The sequence below is a fragment of the Muntiacus reevesi genome, chromosome 9, assembly GCF_963930625.1.
Source record: "Muntiacus reevesi chromosome 9, mMunRee1.1, whole genome shotgun sequence".
NCBI lineage: Eukaryota > Metazoa > Chordata > Mammalia > Artiodactyla > Cervidae > Muntiacus > Muntiacus reevesi.
In genome coordinates this window covers 8,015,646-8,037,469 of record NC_089257.1, presented here as the reverse complement: position 1 = coordinate 8,037,469, position 21,824 = coordinate 8,015,646, and the positions used below count along the sequence as shown (strand labels likewise).

General features: G+C 38.8%; 1 protein-coding gene and 1 pseudogene across 1 annotated transcript; one reads left to right on the top strand and one right to left on the bottom strand.

The window, feature by feature from the left end:
* The first annotated feature begins 14,892 nt into the window (after positions 1-14,892).
* Positions 14,893-17,593, top strand: LOC136175460 (olfactory receptor 4C12-like; annotated as a pseudogene).
* Positions 17,594-20,680: 3,087 nt separating this feature from the next.
* Positions 20,681-21,610, bottom strand: LOC136174618 (olfactory receptor 4C46). The gene has a single exon (XM_065944790.1). The coding sequence runs from the start codon at positions 21,608-21,610 to the stop codon at positions 20,681-20,683; it is 930 nt and encodes a 309-aa protein (XP_065800862.1).
* Between the last annotated feature and the right edge of the window lie 214 nt (positions 21,611-21,824).

Sequence of the window (21,824 nt, the reverse complement as noted above, 5' to 3'; positions counted from 1 at the left end):
CCCTACCACTGCTTTTTATATTTTATCATTTTGATAATTATCATACTTAAAAATGTGAAGTGATAACTTATTGTGGTTTGAAATTGCATTTTCTTGATTATTAGTGATGTTGAACATGTTTTTATACAACTGGTGATCATTTGAATGTCTTCTTTTTAGAAATGTCTATTCAGGTCCTTTGCCCATTTTGTTTAAAATTTGCTTTACTTCTAGTTTATTGATATGTAATTGATGTATAGAACTGTGTAAGTTTAAGATGTAGATAATAATTATTTGATTTACACACACCATGAAATGATTACCTCAATAAGTTTAGTGAACATTCATCATCTGATGCAGATAAAAATTAAAGAAATAATTTTGTGTGTGTGTGATGAACTCTTAGGATTTATTCCCTTAAAAACTTTTATATATCACATACAGCAGTGTTAATTATATTTATCATGTTGTATATCATATTCCTAGTACTTATTTATCTTATAACTGGAAGTTTGTATTCACTTTTGACTTCTCTTCATTTTTTCCCCCTTCTCCTACCGTCTCTGGTAACCACAAATGTATTCTTTTCCTCAGTGAGTTTGTAAGTCTATAGTTTGTTTTTGAAGTATAGTTGACTTACAACATTATGTTATTTTCTGTTACAAAACATAGTGACTTTTTCTATACATTTCAAAATGATCACTAAAAGTCTAATTATGATATGTATCATAAAGCTATTACTTAGTTATTGATTATATTTTCCACACTGTACTTTTTATCACCATGATTCATTTATTCTTTCAGCTGGAAGTTATTCCTCTTAATTTTCTTCAACTATTTCTTTCCTCTCCCCATTCCTTCTCCTTTGGTATATAACTGCTATTTCTCTGTTACTGTTTATGTTTTGCTCTGTTTGATTATTGGTTTTGTTTTTTAGATTCAGCATATACATGAAATCATACAGTATATGTCTCTGACATTTCACTCAGCATAATACACTCTAGGTCCATTCATGTTGTCACAAATGACAAGATTTAATTCTTTATTTTTTTATAGCCAAGTAATATTCCACTGATTCTACATAACACATCTTCTTTATCCATTCATCTATTTATGGGTACTTGGAATCATTCTATATCTTGGCTCTTATGAATAATTCTGCCATGAACATAGAGTGCTTATGTCTTTTTTAATTGAATATGAATATGTCTTCTTTGGAAAAATGTCTATTCAGGTACTCTCCTCATTTTGTAAAAACTGGAATGTTTGTTTTCTTGATGTATGAGTTGTATGAGGTTTTTTTGTATATTGTGGATATTAACCTCTTATCAAATATATTGTTTACAAATATATTCTCTCACTTAGTAGACCTTTTGGTTTGTTGATCGTTTCGTTCACTGTGCAAAAGGTTTTCACTTTAATGTATCCTCAACTGTTTATCTTTCCTTTTGTTTCTTTTGCCAAAGGAAACATATCCAAAAATTATTGCTAAGATAGATGCCAAAAACTGTACAGTCTATATTTTCTTCTAGGAGTTTTATCATTTCAGGTCTTATATTCAAGTATTTAGTCCATTTTGAATTTATTTTTGTGCCTGGTGTGAGAGAGTTATTAATTTGACCCATCTTGTAGCTTTCCAATTTTTCCAAGTGTTTGTTGAAGAGACTGTCCTTTACCCTTGCCTCCTTTGTCATGGATTAACTGATCATATAACTGTAGATCCTTTTTGGACTCTCTATTTTGCTTCATTGATCACTGTGTCTGTTTTTGTTTAAGCCACACTGTTTGATTACTACAGGTGTGCAGTGTAATCTGAAATCAGTGAGTGTGCTACTTCCACTTTGCTCTTTCTCAAGACTGTTCTGACTACTCAGGGTATTTATATTTTCATATAAATTTTAGAACTATTTGTTCTAATTTTTTGAAAAATAACATTGGTATTTTGGCAGAGATTTCATCGAACATGTAAATTGCCTGGGATTTTAATATTAATCCTTCCAGTTCATGAACATGATGTATATTTACATATATTTGTGCAGTCTTCAGTTTCTTTCATCTGTCTATTGCAGCTTACCAAGTCCATATCGTTTACCTTCTTAATTAGATTTATTCCTCAGTATTTTATTCTTTGTCATGTGATTGTTAATTGGATTGTTCTCTTCATTTCTATTTCTGACGGGTTCTTGCTGGTGTGTTGAAGAAATACAACAGATTTCTGTATATACGTTTTGTATTCTGAAACTTTACTAAATTCTCTGATGAGCTCTAGTCGCTTTTCAAAGATTTTCTATGTATATTGTTATATCAGCTGCAGTAACAGTTTTACTTCTTCCTTTCTAATTTGAATTTCTTTATTTCTTTTCTCTGATCACTATGGGTAGAATTTCCAACAAATAATAAATGTGGCAAGAGTAAACATATTTGTCTCTTTTCCTTATCTTAGAGGAAATACTTTCTGTGGATAACATTATATACTGAGTATAATGTTAACTGTGGGATTATCATGTTGAGTTCAGTTCAGTTCAGTTACTCAGTCGTGTCCGACTCTTTGCGACCCCAATAAGTGCAGCACGCCAGGCCTCCCTGTCCATCACCAACTCCCGGAGTCCACCCAAACTCATGCCCATCAAGTCGGTGATGCCATCCAACCATCTCATCATCTGTCATCCCCTTCTTTTCCTGCCCCCAATGTTTCCCAGCATCAGGGTCTTTTCCAATGAGTCAGCTCTTCGCATCAGGTGACCAAAGGATTGGAGTTTCAGCTTCAACATCAGTCCGTCCAATGAACACCCAGGACTGATCTCCTTTAGGATGGACTGGTTGGATCTCCTTGCAGTCCAAGGGACTCTCAAGAATCTTCTCCAACACTACAGTTCAAAAGCATCAATTCTTCGGCACTCAACTTTCTTCACAGTCCGACTCTCACATCCGTACATGACTACTGGAAAAGCCATAGCCTTGACTGACAGACATTTGTTGGCAAAGTAATGTCTCTGCTTTTTAATATGTTATCTAGGTTGGTCATAACTTTCCTTCCAAGGAGTAAGCGTCTTTTAATTTCACAACTGCAATAACCATCTGCCGTGGTTTTGGAGCCCCCAAAATATAGTCAGCCACTATTTCCACGGTTTCCCCATCTATTTGCCATGAAGTGATGGGACCAGATGCCATGATCTTAGTTTTCTGAATGTCGAGCTTCAAGCCAACCTTTTCACTTTTTTCTCCTCTTTCACTTTCATCAAGAGGCTCTTTAGTTCTTCTTCACTTTCTGCCATAAGGATGGGGTCATCTGCATATCTGAGGTTATTGATATTTCTCCCGGTAATCTTGATTCCAGCTTGTGCTTCATCCAACCCAGCGTTTCTCATGATGTACTCTGCATATAAGTTAAATAAGCAGGGTGACAATATATAGCCTTGATGTATTCCTTTTCCTATTTGGAACCAATCTGTTGTTCCATGTCCAGTTCTAACTGTTGCTTCCTGACCTGCATACAGATTTCTGAAGAGGCAGGTCAGGTGGTCTGATATTCCCATCTCCTTCAGAATTTTCCACAGTTTACTGTGATCCACAGAGTCAAAGGCTTTGTTATAGTCAATAAAGCAGAAATAGATGTTTTTCTAGAACTCTCTTGCTTTTTCGGTGATCTGGCAGATATTAGCAATTTGATCTCTGGTTCCTCTGCCTTTTCTAAAACCAGCTTGAACATTTGCAAGTTCATGTTTCATATATTGCTGAAGCCTGGTTTGGAGAATTTTGAGCATTACTTTACTAGCATGTGAGATGAGTGCAATTGTGCGGTAGTTTGAGCTTTCTTTGGCATTGCCTTCCTTTGGGATTGGAATGAAAACTGACCTTTTCCAGTCCTGTGGCCACTGCTGAGTTTTCCAAATTTGCTGGCATATTGAGTGCAACACTTTCACAGCATCATCTTTCAGGATTTGAAATAGCTCGACTGAAAAATCAAACAAACACACAAACAAACAACAACAACAAAAAGAAATAGCTCGACTGGAATGAATTCTGGAATTCCAGCTTTGTTCATAATGATGCTTCCTAAGACCCACTTGACTTCACAGTCCAGGATGTCTGGCTCTAGGTGAGTGATCACACCATTGTGATTATCTGAGTCATGAAGATCTTTTTTGTATAGTTCTTCTGTGTATTCTTGCCACTTCTTCTTAGTATCTTCTGCTTCTGTTATGTCCACACCATTTCTGTCCTTTATTGAGTCCATCTTTGCATGAAATGTTCCCTTGGTATTTCTAATTTTCTTGAAGAGATCTCTAGTCTTTCCCATTCTATTGTTTTCCTCTACTTCTTTGCATCGGTTGCTGAGGAAGGCTTTCTTTTTTTTTTTTTTTTTTTAATTTTATTTTATTAGTTGGAGGCCAATTACTTCACAACATTTCAGTGGGTTTTGTCATACATTGACACGAATCAGCCATAGAGTTACACGTATTCCCCATCCCGATCCCCCCTCCCACCTCCCTCTCCACCCGACTCCTCTGGGTCCTCCCAGTGCACCAGGCCCGAGCACTCGTCTCATGCATCTCACCTGGGCTAGTGATCTGTTTCACCATAGTAATATACATGCTGTTCTTTCAAAACATCCCACCCTCACCTTCTCCCACAGAGTTCAAAAGTCTGTTCTGTACTTCTGTGTCTCTTTTTCTGTTTTGCATATAGGGTTATCATTACCATCTTTCTAAATTCCATATATATGTGTTAGTATGCTGTAATGTTCTTTATCTTTCTGGCTTACTTCACCCTGTATAATGGGCTCCAGTTTCATCCATCTCATTAGAACTGATTCAAATGAATTCTTTTTAACGGCTGAGTAATGAGGAAGGCTTTCTTATCTCTCCTTGCTATTCTTTGGAACTCTGCATTCAGATGGGTATATCTTTCCTTTTCTCTGCTTTTCACTTGTCTTCTTTTCACGGCTCTTCATAAGGCCTCCTCAGACAACCATTTTGCCTTTTTGCATTTCTTTTTCTTGGGGATGATCTTTTTTTTTAAAAAAAAATTATTTATTTTACCTTACAATGTTGTATTGGTTTTGCCATACATTGACTTGAATCTGCCATGGGTGTACATGTGTTCCCCATCCTGAACCCCCCTCCCAACTCCCGCCCCATCCCATCCCTCTGGGTCACCCCAGTGCACCAGCCCCCAGCATCCTGTATCATGCATCAAATCTGGACTGGTGATTCATTTCACATATGATAATTATGATCCTGATCCCTGTCTCCTGTACAATGTCATGAACATCTGTCCAAAGTTCATCAGGCACTCTGTCTTTCAGGTCTAGTGCCTTAAGTCTATTTCTCACTTCAACTCTATAGTCATAAGGGATTTGATTTAGGTCATACCTTCATGGTCTAGTGGTTTTCCCCACTTTCTTCAATTTAAGTCTGAATGTGGCAATAAGGAGTTCATTATCTGAGCTACAGTCATTTCCTGGTCTTATTTTTGCTGACTTTATAGATCTTCTCCATCTTTGGCTGTAAAGAATATAATCAATCTGATTTTGGTGTTGACCATCTGGTGATGTCCATGTGTAGAGTGTTCTCTTGTGTTGTTGAAAGAGGGTGTTTGCTATGACCAGTGCATTCTCTTGGCAAAACTCTATTAGCTTTTGCCCTGCTTCATTCTGTACTCCAAGACCAAATTTGTCTATTACTCCAGGTGTTTCTTGACTTCCTACTTTTGCATTCCAGTTCCCTATAATGAAAGGACATCTTTTTTGGGTGTTAATTCTAAAAGGTCTTGTAGGTCTTCATAGAACCGTTCAACTTCAGCTTCTTCAATATTAGTGGTCAAGGTATTGGATTACCATGATATTGAATGATTTGCTTTGGAAACGAACAGAGATCATTCTGTCGTTTTTGAGATTGCATCCAAGTACTGCATTTTGGACTCTTGTTGACTATGATGGCTACTCCATTTCTTCTAAGGGATTCCTGCCCACAGTAGTAGATATAATGGTCATCTGAGTTAAAGTCACCTGTTCCAGTCCATCTTAGTTCGCAGATTCCTTGAATGTCGACGCTCACTCTTGCCATCTCCTGTTTGACCACTTCCAATTTGCCTTGATTCATGGACCTAGCATTCCAGGTTCCTATGCAACATTGCTCTTTACAGCATCGGATCTTGCTTCTATCACCAGTCACATCCACAACTGGGTGTTGTTTTTGCTTTGGTTCTGTCCCTTCGTTCTTTCTGGAGTTATTTCTCCACTGATCTCCACTGGAGTTATTTCTCCACTGATCTCCAGTGCCAGATTGGGCACCTACCCACCTGGGGAGTTCGTCTTTCAGTATCCTATCATTTTGCCTTCTCATACTGCTCATGGAATTTTCACGGCAAGAATACTGAAGTGGTTTGCCATTCCCTTCTCCAGTGGACCACACTCTGTCAGACCTCTCCACCATGACCCGTCTGTCCTGGGTGGCCCGACACGGCATGGCTTAGTTTCATTGAGTTAGACATGCTGTGGTTCATGTGATCAGATTGGTTAGTTGTCTGTGATTGTGGTTACAGTCTGTCTGCCCTCTGATGCCCTCTCTCAGCACCCACTGTCTTACTTGGGTTTCTCTTGCCTTGGACGTGGTGTATTTCTTCATGGCTGCTCCAGAAAAGTGCAGCCTCTGCTCTTTCCCTTGGATTATCATGAATGGCCTTTATTACATTGAGATTTGTTTCCTCTATTCCACATTCTGAAGAATTTTTGTCACAAATGGGTGAAGAGCTTCGTCAAAAGCTTTCTTTGCCTATATTAAGGTGATTAAGTGATTTTTATCCCTCAATTTTTTAGCCTGGTATATCACATTGATTGCTTTATTGATACTGAACTATCCTTTATCTCTGGGATAAATCCTATTTGATCATGGTGTATGATCCTTTCAACTTACATTGAATTTAGTTGCTAATATTTTGTTGAAGAATTTTGCATCTAGGTTTATTAGTATATTGGCCTGTAATTTTCTCTCTTTTTGTGATATTTTTGTCTGGTTTTGGGTGATGCAGGCCTCATAGAGTGGGTTCAGAACCATCCCTTTCCCTGTAAATTTTTTGAAGTAGTTTCAGAAAGACAGGTGCTAAGTCTTCACTAAATGTTTGGTAGAACTTACCTGTGAAGTAATCTGGTCCTGGACTTTTTTATTTTTAATTGAAAGTGTGTGTTAGTTGCTCAGTCGTGTCTGACACTTTGTGACCCTATGAACTGTAACCTTCCAGGTTCCTCTGTCCGTGGAATTCTCCAGGCAAGAATACTGGAGTGGGTTGCCATTTTCTCTTCCAGGGGATCTTCCCAACCCAGTAGTTGAACCCTGGTCTCCTGCATTGCAGGTGGACTCTTTACCACCTGAGCCACCATAACTTTAATTTTTTTACAAAATTATTTAATTTAATTACTGGTAATTGATATGTTCATATTCCCTGTTTTTTCCTAGTTCAGTCTTGCTGGATTGTGCATTGCTAGGAATTTGTCCATTTCTTCTAAGTTGCTTATTTTATTGGCATAAAATTGTTTGCAGTAATCTCTTATGATCCTTTTTGCTTTCTGTGGGATTATTTGTAACTTGTCTTTTTTCAATTTTTGTTTTTATTGATCTGGGCCTTGATGAGTCTGGCTAAAGTTTTGTCAATTTTGCTTATCTTTTCAATGAACCAGGTCTTAGTTTTCATTATTATTGTTTTTATTATTTTTAGCCTCTTTTCCCATGTATTTCTATTCTGATCATTATGATTTCTTTCCTTCTAATAACTTTGGGACTTGTTTATTTTCTATTTCTTTTAGGTGAATAGTTAGATTGTTAGTTGAGATTTCCCCTGTTTCTTGAAGCAGGCTTCTACTGCTCTAAGCTTCCCTCTTAGAACTGCTTCTGCTGCATCCTATAGACTCCTGGAGGAGGGCGTGGCACCCTGCTCCAGTCTTCTTGCCTGGAGAATCCCCATGAACAGAGGAGCCTGGTGGACTACAGTCCGCAGAGTCACCCAGAGTGGGACACAACTGAAGCAAGCAACTAGCACACGTAGATTCTAGGTCATTTTGGTTTTTTGTTTGTTTTTGTTTTAATTGGTCTTCACCCATTTTAAAATTTCTTCTTTCTTTCAGTGACTCATTGGTTGTTTAGTTTTGTATTGTTTAGCCTCCACTTGCTTTTTCAGTTTTTTTTTTTTTCCCTATTGTTGATTTCTAGTTTTGTCGTGTTATGGCCAAAAAGTAAATTTCTTGATATGGTTATACTATTATTACTATTTCCCCCAGTTCTCCATCTTCTGCCTGGCCATAATATTTAAATATAATAGCTGTATCAAGTGACAACATGTGACTTAAACCCTCTCCTCTAGGCTGCAGAGTATTTATTAACTATATGTGTTGCACTGTCCTGAGGATAATGCGTGTGAGGAAAATTTGAAAAGAAATCTTTTTGCCTAGGCAGACTTCTTTTATTGAATGACCAGTGGAATTCCCAAAAGTCTAAAATAGTCAGTGAGAAGGCATATGATTATATGTTTCTATATTTCTACACCGGAAGTGTTGGTACTAGAATATTAAACTCATTTGTTCCCCAACTCTAGATATCACACTTACTGAAAATATAGCAAGTCCCAAGGTTCCTGTAGATAGCGTATGTCCCGATGTGTTTATAGTACAGCTGAGAGCTTGACTCAGAACCTCACCCTCATCTGGTGACCTTAGCTAGTGAGGAGATGCTCTCAGGGATATGCAACCTCGATAAAACCCCATGGAATTGTTCACATAGTGTTTACTATCCTCTGTGTCTCAGTTCATGATACCCTAAGGCTTACACGAGGATTGCTTTCTCACACAAATTTCCAACCAGGAATGGAAACTGTTATTACATTAGTTGAAAGTTCATGAAGAAGAACCAACCAGGTGAAGATGTACTATGTGTAGACAAATTCTCCCAAATATTTGTTTCTAAGGCAAAATCTTAAAAAAAAAAAAAAAAAAAACAACCACAGAGATAATTAATTCCTAGGAGGGCAAAGCCTTAGATATTAATAGAAAAATCAATCTTTTAACATTGTCTGTATCCTCTTTAAATACTAAGATTCAAGAAGAAGCTGTTTTCTTATTCTAAGAGCAGAATAAGAGGAGCTTATTAAGAATTGAAAAATTTCTATTTCTCATTGTGGAATCATGAATCTAAGTGCTGAAGATCAGAAGATTCTCCTTAGTACCTAAGAAGTTTGGGTTTCAAATTTAGCACAGCATTTTATTTTCCTTTGATGTGAATTTCCAAGACAGTGGAGCTTTGAAAATGTTTGCTGAATCCGTTTGAATAAATCTGTGCCGTCTTGACATTCTCTACTTCCTGTAGAATCGTCCAGTCAGTGGGAAGACTTGAGAAACATCCATTACATGACATGATACTTGAGCAGCTACAAATAATGATTATTTCTTATTCCTGAGTACACTGATCATTCTTCTTAAGGACAGAGGCCACCATAGTAAGTTAACTAGCACTGTTGATTTTTAATCTGGTTTTTACATTTCCATTTTCTTCTAAGGGGTTTAGAATTAAAATAATTAAAGTTTTCCTTCCTGATATTGATGGTTTTAGATGTTTTAGGATATTTTCCAGAAATATTTGTTTTTCTCACTGTTTATGAGTTTAACTATATTAATAAGAAATAGGTTTATGATTTATGGATTCCCATGGAGAATCAATGGGAGAGAGAAGGACAGCACTTGGAGTTTGTTTTTTTTGCAGAAAAACTCAGTTCAAAAACCAAAGAGAAAATGAATTAAAATATGACATTAAAAATGTACCCTCTGCTGTGAATCAGTCAGTTCAGCCATTCAGGCATGACTGACTCTTCAGGCCTCCCTGTCCATCACCAACTCCCAGAGTTTACTTAAACTCATGTCCATTGAGTCAGTGATGCCATCCAACCATCTCATCCTCTGTCGTCCCCTTCTCCTCCTGCCTTCAATCTTTCCCAGCATCAGGGTCTTTTCAAATGAGTCAGCTCTTTGCTTCAGGTGGCCTGCTGTGATTGTGAGTCTTTATTAAACTCCAAGCTCAAAGGCTATTTTATTCTAATCCTATTCAAACTTTGGTGGATCTTGTTAGATCTTATTTTTGCTTCAGTGTACGTGGTCCCAGTAGCATGACTGAATTTCTGTTCCCCTGAACTGGACTTCCCTGGTGGCTCAGTGGTAAAGAGTCCATTTGCTAAAGAAAGAGATGCAAGAGATGCAGATTTGATCCTTGGGTTGGGAAGAGCCTCTGGAGTAGGAAATGGCAGCCCACTCCAGTGTTCTTGTCTGGAAAATTCCATGGACAAAGGAGCCTGGCGGGCTGCAGTCCATGGGGTCGCAAAGACTTGGACATGACTGAACACACACACACACACACACACACACACACACATGACCTTAGACTTTCGTCTTTTTCTTAGAGAGTCAAAACAGGTATTGCTAAATACGAGAGATGAAAGCTAATTCTCTTTGTCACTGTATGGTGATTTTTTTTCCTTGTATACCATCACTTTAAGGTGTCTGAACAGAGTAAGATGTGTTGCTGTGAAAAAAAAAAAAATTACTGTTTTGGGCATTAGAAGATTTGGATTCTTGTGTTCTACAGATCAGTTAGCTGTGTTTCTTTCTGGGTCTCAGTTTCCTCATCTTTAAAGAGGATCAGGACATTTGGTCCCATCACTTCATGGCAAATAGATGGGGAAGCAATGGAAATAGTGACACATTTTATTTTCTTGAGCTCCAAAATCACTGCAGATTGTGACTATAGCCATGAAATTAAAAGATGCTTGCTCCTTGGAAGAAAAGCTATGACCAAACTAGACAGCATATTCAAAAGCAGAGACATTACTTTGCCAACAAAGGTCCATCTAGTCTAAGTAATGGTTTTTCCTGTAGTCATGTATGGATGTTAGAATTGGAACATAAAGAAAGTTGAGTGCTTTTGATGCATTTGAACTGTGGTGTTGGAGAAGATGCTTGAGAGTCCCTTGGACAGCAAGACAGTCCAACCAGTCAATCCTCAAGGAAATCAGTCCTGAATGTTCATTGGCAGAATTGATGCTGAAGCTGAAACTCCAATACTTTGGCCTACTGATGCAAAGAACTGACTCATGTGAAAAGACCTTGATGCTGGGAAAGATTGAGGGCAGGAGGAGAAAGGGATGACAGAGGATGAGATGGTTGGATGGAATCACTGACTCGATGGACAAGAATTTGAGCAAGCTCCGGATTTGGTGATGGACAGGGAGGCCTGGCGTGCTGTAGTCCATGTGGTTCTCAAAGAGTCGGATATGACTGAGCAACTGAACTGAACTGAACTGATGAGATTATAAAGTGCAAAGTACTGGGAGTTTTTTTGTGTACACAATTCTAGGTCTTTTCCAATCGACTCTGGATCCCATTAACATCTTTCACTGTATTTCATAGGTTAGCAAAAGAACGGCCATGGATTTCATGTGGTCACCGGTGGTCATGTCTAAACTTTGACATTGCTGATTCCCAGAAGTAAGCTGGATTCCTCCTGGAGAGGCACTCAGTGGTAAAGAGCTAGAGACAGGTGTCCTGGATTTGAATATAGTCTTCTCTATTAAGTTTTCCATCATCATTACTTTGGCAAGTCATTCATCTTCTTGTAACCACAGTTTCTTCTTTACAATACAGACAACAGTACACCAACCTCACAAGGATCATTTGAAAGACCACGTACATGTAAAGTATTTAGCATAATGCCTAGTACGTTGTGAAACTCAACAAATCTGATATTTATTATAGAAGTGCCATGGTGTCAAAAATAAATCTCTGCATTCTATAAAGATTGAGAAAAACAGACTTATAGGAAAAGTGCATTTCCCAATATTTGAGTATACTGAATGTAATCAAGTAACAAAGATTTCCCTGCTTAAGAAGTAGTGTGTCTCCTGAAGTTCTTACCTCTCAATTGCAGTCTGGGTGCCATTTTATGGAAGGTCAAGATTATTTTGCTATATTATAACTTTGGGCCATTTCTCATTTTTCCAAAATTATGAGTATTAGAGAATATGAGTGGAAATAGGAACAGAATTGGTCTTTGGACTAAGACAAAAAACCCAAAAACCTGAATATTATCCTGTGTTTGGGTCTATCAATGAAGAGAGGACATCAAAAATGTCCCCTGAGCTGTTTCATTTGTGAGTTGGTTATTGTGTTGTGTGGGATAAAAGGAGCTGATATAAATTGTAAAAGAGATCTGTTTTAAAACTAACTGCTTCAAAGTTTGCAAGAAACTGAAGTAATAAGTGAAATAATGAGGATGAATGGGTTAAGTTTGGGATTTTCTGTCTGATTTTGATCATGAAATGCAACCTTTGGTACAGACCATTTGGAAAGTATAAAAATATATCAGTTGGTTCTTGGTTCTCCCAGGTGCCATCTTCTCTAGAGAAGAGTTGGCAATTAGAAGTGCACACAGAATTTCTTCTCAAGTGTTCTTGTCCCTGGAAGGATTCTCTGATGCCCTGGGCTATCCAGAAGGGAGCCCACTATGGGGGCTTGGAACTCTAAAGATAGCTTCTCAACAAAGAGTTTGTGAGATTATCTGGAAGAGTCCCTGGTGCAGAGAATCTGGGGCTTCCCTGGTGGCTCAGATGGTAAGGCATCTGCCTGAGATGCAGGAGTCCTGGGTTCAATCCCTGGGTCTGGAAAATCCCAGGGAGAAGGGAATGGCAACCCACTCCAGGACTCTTGCCTGGAAAATTCCATGGACAGAGGAGCCTGGTAGGCTATAGTCCATGGGACCACAAAGAGTTGGACAAGACTGAGCAACTTCACTGGAAGAGTTACCTTGCCCACTTGTAACATAGGTAATTCGTTTTATCCTTCACTGCCTATTTGCTTTTAAAGTACATAAACATAAAGAGAATAATGAAATCTTAGTTATTGTAAAATGCAAAGATTAATAATTACAATACTTAGTTGTATGTGTGCATGCTAAGTCATTTCAGTTATGTCTGACCCTTTGCGACCCTATGGACTGTAGCCTCCCAGGTTCTTATGTCCATGGGATTCTCCAGACAAGCATCCAGGAGTGGGTTGCCATGCCCTTCTCCAGGGGATCTTCCCAACCCAGGGATCAAACACACATCTCTTATGTCTTCTGTATTGGCACACAGGTTCTTTACCACTAGTGCCATCTGGGAAGCCCACTTAGTTATATATATTACCTTAAACTTGACTTGACTAATACATGGATTCCTCATCAAGGAAAAGGAAATAGACTTTGCATTACAGTGATCTGGTTGATGACTGAGACTAGGCTTATTACTTGTTAGCATTAATGGCATATGTTAAAACTGGTGATCAATAATTTTTAGATGGTAGACTAAAGACAGCATCTAGGATGACTAAAAGTGGTCCATGGGGCAGCTGGGGCAGACTCACCCCCTGCCCTGATCCTCTAAATCTGTTAGAGTCAGCGAGGCCCTCATTCTGTGTTCATTTCATGAACTGATAGCAGTAACTTTATGAGCACATTAAAGTGATCTCCTCAAATATTAATATATTCAGATCATATATTTTTGGGGTCCCACAATATACCAGTACACAACTTCCTATATTTCTTTTCCCATACATATACCATTCAATTAAAAAATTCATATGGCTAACAAAGACATGAAAAGATGTTCAACATCACTCATTATCAGAGAAATGCAAATCAAAACCACAATGAGGTACCATTACATGCCAGTCAGGATGGCTGCTATCCAAAAGTCTACAAGCAATAAATGCTGGAGAGGGTGTGGAGAAAAGGGAACCCTCTTACACTGTTGGTGGGAATGCAAACAGTGTGAAGATTTCTTAAAAAACTGGAAATAGAACTACCATATGACCCAGCAATCCCACTTCTGGGCATACATACTGAGGAATCCAGATCTGAAAGAGACACATGCACCCCAATGTTCATCGCAGCACTGTTTATAATAGCCAGGACATGGAAGCAGCCTAGATGCCCATCAGCAGATGAATGGATAAGGAAACTGTGGTACATATACACCATGGAATATTACTCAGCCATTACAAAGAATTCATTTGAATCGGTTCTAATGAGATGGATGAAACTGGAGCCCATTATACAGAGTGAAGTAAGCCAGAAAGATAAAGAACATTACAGCATACTAACACATATATATGGAATTTAGAAAGATGGTAATGATAACCCTATATGCAAAACAGAAAAAGAGACACAGAAGTACAGAACAGACTTTTGAACTCTGTTCAAAACCTTCTCTGGGAGAAGGTGAGGGTGGGATGTTTCGAAAGAACAGCATGTATATTATCTGCGGTGAAACAGACCACCAGCCCAGGTGGGTTGCATGAGACAAGTGCTCGGGCCTGGTGGGCTGGGAGGACCCAGAGGAGTTGGGTGGAGAGGGAGGTGGGAGGGGGAATTGGGATGGGGAATACGTGTAACTCTATGGCTGATTCATGTCAATGTATGACAAAACCCACTGAAATGTTGTGAAGTAATTAGCCTCCAACTAATAAAAAAAATTTAAAAAAAAAAAATAAAAGGTAGGCTTTCCAGGAAAAAAAAAATTCATTGTTTCAACCTAAGGCCTCCAAGAAAAAAACATGTAAGTTATATGTATTTTCTGATTAAAATTAGTAATGTAAGCTCCAGAATTTTGGAAAATACTAAAAAATGTAAAAAAAAATCTAAGAGAGTCAACTAAGAGAAATTTTGGTGCATGGGTTCCTAGACAGTTTGGGGAAAAGAAGGAATCATTTGTGATATTGTCAGAGTACTGTTAAAAGGTAGCATTTTGCAGTAATTCATTCTTTTATATTCCCTTTTCCTTTTTTTCTTTCTTAAAAGTAAAGTGTTCCTTGCCAGTGTTTACATTACCCGCACCACATAGATGCAGAATGAAAGGAATGTGACTGTGTTCATTCTAGTAGGTCTTACACAGGACCCCCAAATGCAAAAGGTAGTGTTTGTGGTGTTCTTGGTCTTGTACATGGTAACCCTCTCAGGCAACCTGCTCGTTGTGGTCACCATCACCACCAGCCAGGCTCTGAACTCCCCCATGTACTTCTTCCTGACCCACCTTTCCTTGATAGACACAATTTACTCTTCTTCTTTGGCTCCTAAGTTGATTGTGGACTCCCTTCATGAGCTCAAGACAATCTCCTTTCATGGCTGTATGGCTCAGGTCTATGCAGAACACGTTTTTGGTGCTGCTGAGATCATCCTGCTGACGGAGATGGCCTATGACCGCCACGTGGCCATCTGCAGGCCTCTGCGCTACACGGCCATCGTGAGCCGCAGGCTGTGCCTCCTCCTGCTGGGGTGGCCTGGACCGGAGGGTTTCTCCACGCAAGCGTTCAGACCCTCTTTACAGCCCGGCTGCCCTTCTGTGGCCCCAGTGTCATAGACCACTTCATGTGTGACCTGTACCCTTTGTTGCAGCTTGTCTGCGTGGACACCCACATCCTTGGCCTCTTTGTTGCTGCCAACAGTGGGTTCATCTGCCTGTTAAGCCTCCTTCTCCTGTTGGTCTCCTATGTGGTCATCTTGCGCTCCCTGAGGACTCACAGTTTGGAGGGGAGACGCAGAGCCCTTTCTACATGTGGCTCTCACATCACGGTGGTTGTGTTATTCTTCTGTGCCCTGCGTGTTTGTGTATCTTCGCCCAGCCACCACTCTGCCCATTGATAAATCTGCTGCTGTCTTTTACACTATGGTGGCCCCTATGTTAAATCCTTTAATCTATACCCTCAGAAATGCTGAGATTAAACGTGCTATGAAGAAACTCTGGAAGAAAAAAGTGATTTCATGTATTCCTCATCCCTATCCCCTCTCCCACCTCCCACTCCACACGACCCCTCTGGGTCTTCTCAGTAAATCCATGGCTGATTCATGTCAATGTATGGCAAAAACCACTACAATATTGTAAAGTAATTAGCCTCCAACTAATAAAAATAAATAGAAAGAAAAAAGAAAAAAGTGACTTCAGGTAATAGTTAAACAGAATCATTAAACATTACGGATAGAAGTAATAGAAGTACTCTAGTCCAAGCCTCTTGATGATATATTGAATCTAACAAGGGAATGAATAACACTTGCTGATTGCCACTTAAGCACAAGAACAAAAGCTTGGGTTGGAATCCAGACTTACTGTCTCCCATCTCACTCTCCTTATCACAACTTAATGAGCCTTAATCAATAAATACTTATCTATTAACAGGAAATCTGGAAATACCTTCAGAAGCTAATAAGTAAAAATTAAGAGTTTGAATTGGTCTTATTACGTAGCATGGAGATGTGTTGGTTACTACTGATTATTAAAGCATGCCTAATGATACTCCTTTACTTTGGACTCTGGCCTCAATATAGAATTTTTTGTGTGAATTTTCTTGTTCATTAAATCTTGGTTGTACAGTAAAAGAAATACTAATTATGACAGGCTTATAAGACTAGCATTGTATTACGTATTTTCCATATTGTATTAGGTGGGGTCCAGTCAGGGAACAGAACAGAGTGATTTTAACTGAAAAAGTTCACATGCAATCAGTAATTATGTCAGGGTTCTAACTAAAAAGGGTAATGAGCTCTCCAAAAAAAGCAGAAATGAGCACCCAAAGAAGGAATTCATTTAGAATGTGGACTTCCTTCCCAGGCCGGGATTTCAATCTTTTGGACAGAGTGTAGATTTTGCCCATGGATGAGGGATGGCATGTTTGACCAAACTTCAAGTTAGTGGTAGAGCTGAGATACCTACTGAGTTATTACTTTGTCCACATACTTTTTACTCATTAAACGCAACTGTAGTGTGTCTTTCCAGGCAGTTTGGACAGAAATGAGGTAATGAAACTGGTGATATTTATTAAAAGAAAACTTCACATGGTTTCCCATTGAGCCTGATCCGATGGTCCCAGAGATGATCATTCGTTCATCAGCTGTAACAGTGATCTCTACTCACATTGCACTTCATTGCTTGTGCCACTTTTACTTTTTTCTCTTGAAGTTCTGGTACGTATATCACAAGACAATTTTAATTATCCTTAAAGCAGTTAAAATACTGTTCTTTTATCAGTTCTAATTCTCTCTTCTTTTGCATCCATGTACCCGTGTTGCTCAGACCAGCCTGCTGCCACCACAAACTCATTCCCATATGTTTTCGTGCTGTGTTCTGTTGCTAATCACTGCTGTCAGCAGTTGCAATTATGCCAAACTACACTCACATTTATAATTTTTATGAACAGTTAGATTTGTGAAAATAATAATTGAAAACATTGGTATCTTTATGTTAAGGTACCAACAACATATTATATAATAATTACATCATAAAATTTGGCCTCTAATTTTTAAAATAAAAGCTTTTTCGTATGTGAGGAAACCTATATAACACTTTATTTTATTCATATTTAAAAATTAAACTGGGCACACACATTTCTACAGATCCTCACAGTTCTTTATTAAAATTAGCTTTAATCAGAGTATAGTTGCTCTACAATGTTGCGTTAGTTTCTTGGTGTACAGCAAAGTGAGTCAGTCATGCACATACGCATGTCCCCTCCTGTTTGGATTTCCTGTCCATTTAGGTCACCACTGAATAGAGTTCTCTGTGCTATACTGCGGGTTCTTATTGTTTGTTTGTTTCATGCATAGTAGAGTGTGTATGTCAGTCCCAATCTCCCAGCTCTTTCCACTCCCCCTTCTCCACTTGGTAACGGTGTTTGTTCTCTATTATGTGTGACTCTATTTTTGCTTTGCAAATAAGTTCATCTGTACCGTTTTTTAGATTACACATGTAAGTGATATTATTCAATGTTTGTTTTACTCTTTCTGACTTACTTCACTCTGTGTGAGAGTCTCTAGGTCCGTCCACATCTCCGTGAATGGCACGGTTTCATTTCTTAGGGCTGATTATATTCCATTGTGTATATGTACCACATATTCTTTATCCAGTCTCTGTTGATGGGCATTTAGGTTGCTTCTATGTCCTGGCTATTGTAAACAGTGCTGTAATGAACATTGGGGTGCATTCGTCCCTTCAAATTGTGGTTTTCTCTGGATATAGTCCTAGGAGTTGGATCACTGAATCATATCAGTTTTTTAAGGAACCTTGTACTGTTTTTGATAGTGACTGTACAAATTCCTATTCCCTACACATTTCATGGTGTCTTGTCCTTCCACTATTTTATAATTTATAACACCTTGTTGTAATTTTTTACTTCCTCTTGGGAATTTTTCAATGGAACTTAAGCTTTTTGAAGACAGAATTCAGGTCTCTCTCTGTCTCTCTCTCTCTTTTTTTTTTTTTTTTTTTTTACCATTGCAACCCCAGCAATTATGAACATCTGATATAGTGTGCTAAAAATGCTGTTAGTGAATTAAGACAAAAAAGAGTATAAGGAGTGCATTTATCTTGAAATTGCTTTGTATGTAGACAGAACCATGCATTTTTAAAAACAGCTTTTAACAATGAAATGTGACTGAAAAGTAAATAGATTAACTGAAGAATATAGCTTAAAGAGCTCATATTAATAAGATAGAAAATCTTGCTGAGAGCAGGGAGAATATTAAGATAAACTATTAGCTCATATGCTGAGAAATGTAGTTTAAATTTCTTTCTCATCCTCAGTTTAAACAGGAATAAAAGCAAATTGTAGTTCCCTCTGAGGTCAAGCCAGACTTTTCCTTGAAGTTCAACCAACTTAAAGGAGAAAGGAATTCCCTCGCCTCTAGCACTGCTTCTTTCATTTTAGTGACGTTAATTGTTCTCCTTTATATGTTCACCCACACATTCAGTATTTACCATGCATATGATACTGTGCTATCTCGTAGAAACTATTGCTATATAGCAGGCATGTACTTTACAGGACTTTACAGAGGGTGACTGTCTATGGGAAAAACAGAAATGCTTTTCTGACATCAGAATGTCCTTTTATCTGAGTCTTTACTCTTTCTGATGTGTGACCGGCAGAGCCTGGGTTATATGAGCAATGCCAAAGGATGCCGAAGGCTGCAAGGGAATTTGGAAATGGTGTAACATTCATTATCCACCCCTCGGAGGGAGACAGGGCCAGTGCGTTTATAGCATTAAATAGTTACATACTATAATATTGCAGGTACCATGTGACTATCAATGGTGATATATAAAAACAACCATAGTTATTAATGAAAAATTATTAGATTTTTAATGATAATGATCCAACGCATACTCTGTTAAGCAGAGGTTCTGGCTCAGTAAATGGTTAGCAGTATAATTATCTAAACATTCTGTCATCATTGCCTGGAAGTTCATTGAAGTTCAGTGCCTGACCTGGGAAATTAGTCAGTCTTGGTTACTGGCTTTCCAATACATCTGCTTTGATGCTTTTCTCTTTAGGACAGTTTTTGATCCTTTCCTTTTTCTGCTTCCCAGGTGGTGCCAGTGATAAAGAATCTGCCTGCCAATGCAGGAGAGTCAAGAGACAGAGTTTCAATCCCCCAGTTGGGAAGATTCCCCTGGAGTAGGAATGGCAACCCACTCCACTCTTCTTGTCTGGGAATCACAAGGACAGAGAGGGGCCTACAGTCCATGGGGTCACAAAGAATTGTACAGGATTGAGCATGCGTGTATGCACACATATCTCTATGCATACCTTCTTGGGTTATTTTAGAAATTATTTGTTATTGTTCAGTCACCCAGTTATGTCCGACTCTTTGCGAAGCCATGGACTGCAGCACGCCATGCCTCCCTGTCCCTCATCATCTCCCAGAGTTTGCCCAAGTTCATGTTTATTGCATCAGTGATGCCATCCAGCCATCTCATCCTCTGATGCTCTCTTCTCCTTCTGCCCTCAATCTTTCCCAGCACCAGGAACTTTTCCAATGAGTTGTCTGGAACTTCAGCTTCAGCATCAGTCCTTCCAGTGAATATTCAGGGTTGATCTCCCTTAAGATTGTCCAGTTTGATCTCCCTGCTGTCCAAGGGACACACAATTTGAAGATGTTCTGCCTTCTTTATGGTCCAGCTGTCAGAACAGTACGTGACCACTGGGAAGACCATAGCCTTGACTATCCAGAGCTTTGTTGGCAAATCATTGCCTTCCTGCCAAGAAGCATGATTTCATGGTTGCAGTCACCATCTGCAGTGATTTTGGAGCCCACTAAGAGGAAATCTGTTACTATTTCCACCTTTTCCCCTTATACTTGCCATGCAGTAATGGGGCCGGATGCTGTCATCTTAGTTTTTCTAATATTTAGTTTTAAGCTGGCTCTTTCACTTTCTTTCTTCATCAAGGGGCTATTTATCTCTTCCTCATCAAGAGGCTATTTAGCTTCTCTTTGCTTTCTGTCACTAGAGTGGTATCATCTGTATATCTGAGGTTGTGATGAATTATAGAAATTATTACTTGATGGCAATAAATTCCATTATTTCTTTAATTTGTTATTAGAAGAAAAACCTGTGAATTCATGTAACTGGTTGAAGCTAGTAAAACTAAACCCAAATCTGGTAGAATTTCATGCATATGGAAAGAGCAGTTATGGGTCATTTTTCTCTTTTCTTGCACTCATTTCTGATCTACCCAACGCAGAATTTGTGATTTGTAGCAGTTAATTTTTTTCTTTATCCCATAAGTATTCCTTGCTGAGATCATCCATGATGTCCTTCTGACCATTACCTCTATTGAATCAATGTTGTGTTCCAAGCACATTTATTTATCACCTAAAATTTCTTTCCTACTACACAATTTCCTAATGGCATTTTTCATCTGGGCATTTCTCAAAGTATAGATTAAGGGATTTAACATGGGTGTGATGATAGTGTAGAATAAAGCAACTGCTTTATCAATTGCTAAAGTAGCGGCAGGTCTCATGTACACAAATACACAAGGCACAAAGAATAAGATGACCACTGTGATGTGGGAGACACAGGTGGACAGAGCCTTGCGCCTCGCCTCTAAGCTATGTGTCCTTAAGGAACACAAGGTGACCACGTAGGAGACCATCAAAAGGAGGAAGTTTAATAGGCAGATGAAGCCACTGTTGGCAGCGACAAAGAGCCCTAGAGTGTGGGTATCAGTGCAGGCAACATTGAGCAAAGGGTTCAGGTCACACATAAAGTGGTCTATAACGTTAGGGCCACAGAAGGGCAAGCGGAAGATGAAGAGGATCTGTATGGTTGCGTGAAGAAAGCCTCCCACCCACACCACTCCCACTAGAAGTCCACACACTTGCCGATTCATGATGGTTGTATAGTGCAAGGGCTTGCAGATGGCCACGAAACGATCATAGGCCATCACAGTAAGAAGGATGCCCTCAGCTCCTCCAAAGAAATGTTCCCCAAAGATTTGGGTCATGCATCCATTGAATAGGATAGTTTTACTTTCATGGAGTGAATCTACGATCAACTTGGGAGTATTGACGGAAGAATAAGAGGCATCAATAAAGGAGAGATAAGATAGGAAAAAGTACATGGGGGATTCCAGTAACGAACTGGTAGTAATGGTGACCACGATGAGCATATTTCCTACCACAGTGATGATATAGATGACCAAAAAAGCAGCAAATATGACTTTCTGCATCTTTGGATTCGGTGTGAGCCCCAGTAGAACAAACTCTGTCACATTGTTCCTGTTCTCCATGTGTTTCCTGTGATGGGTAATTGCATTACCTGAAAAGAAAATATATTTTATTAATGCACCCTTGGGTTTATGAAACTTCTCATTCTAATATATAATAATTTTAGAAAATTCTATCAAGTATTGAATTCTTTTGATTCGTGTGTGTGTGCTTGTATTGAAAAGATGGTGAGTTCTTCATGAATAATCTCATTGCCTCCCAGGTGAAGTCCTTATT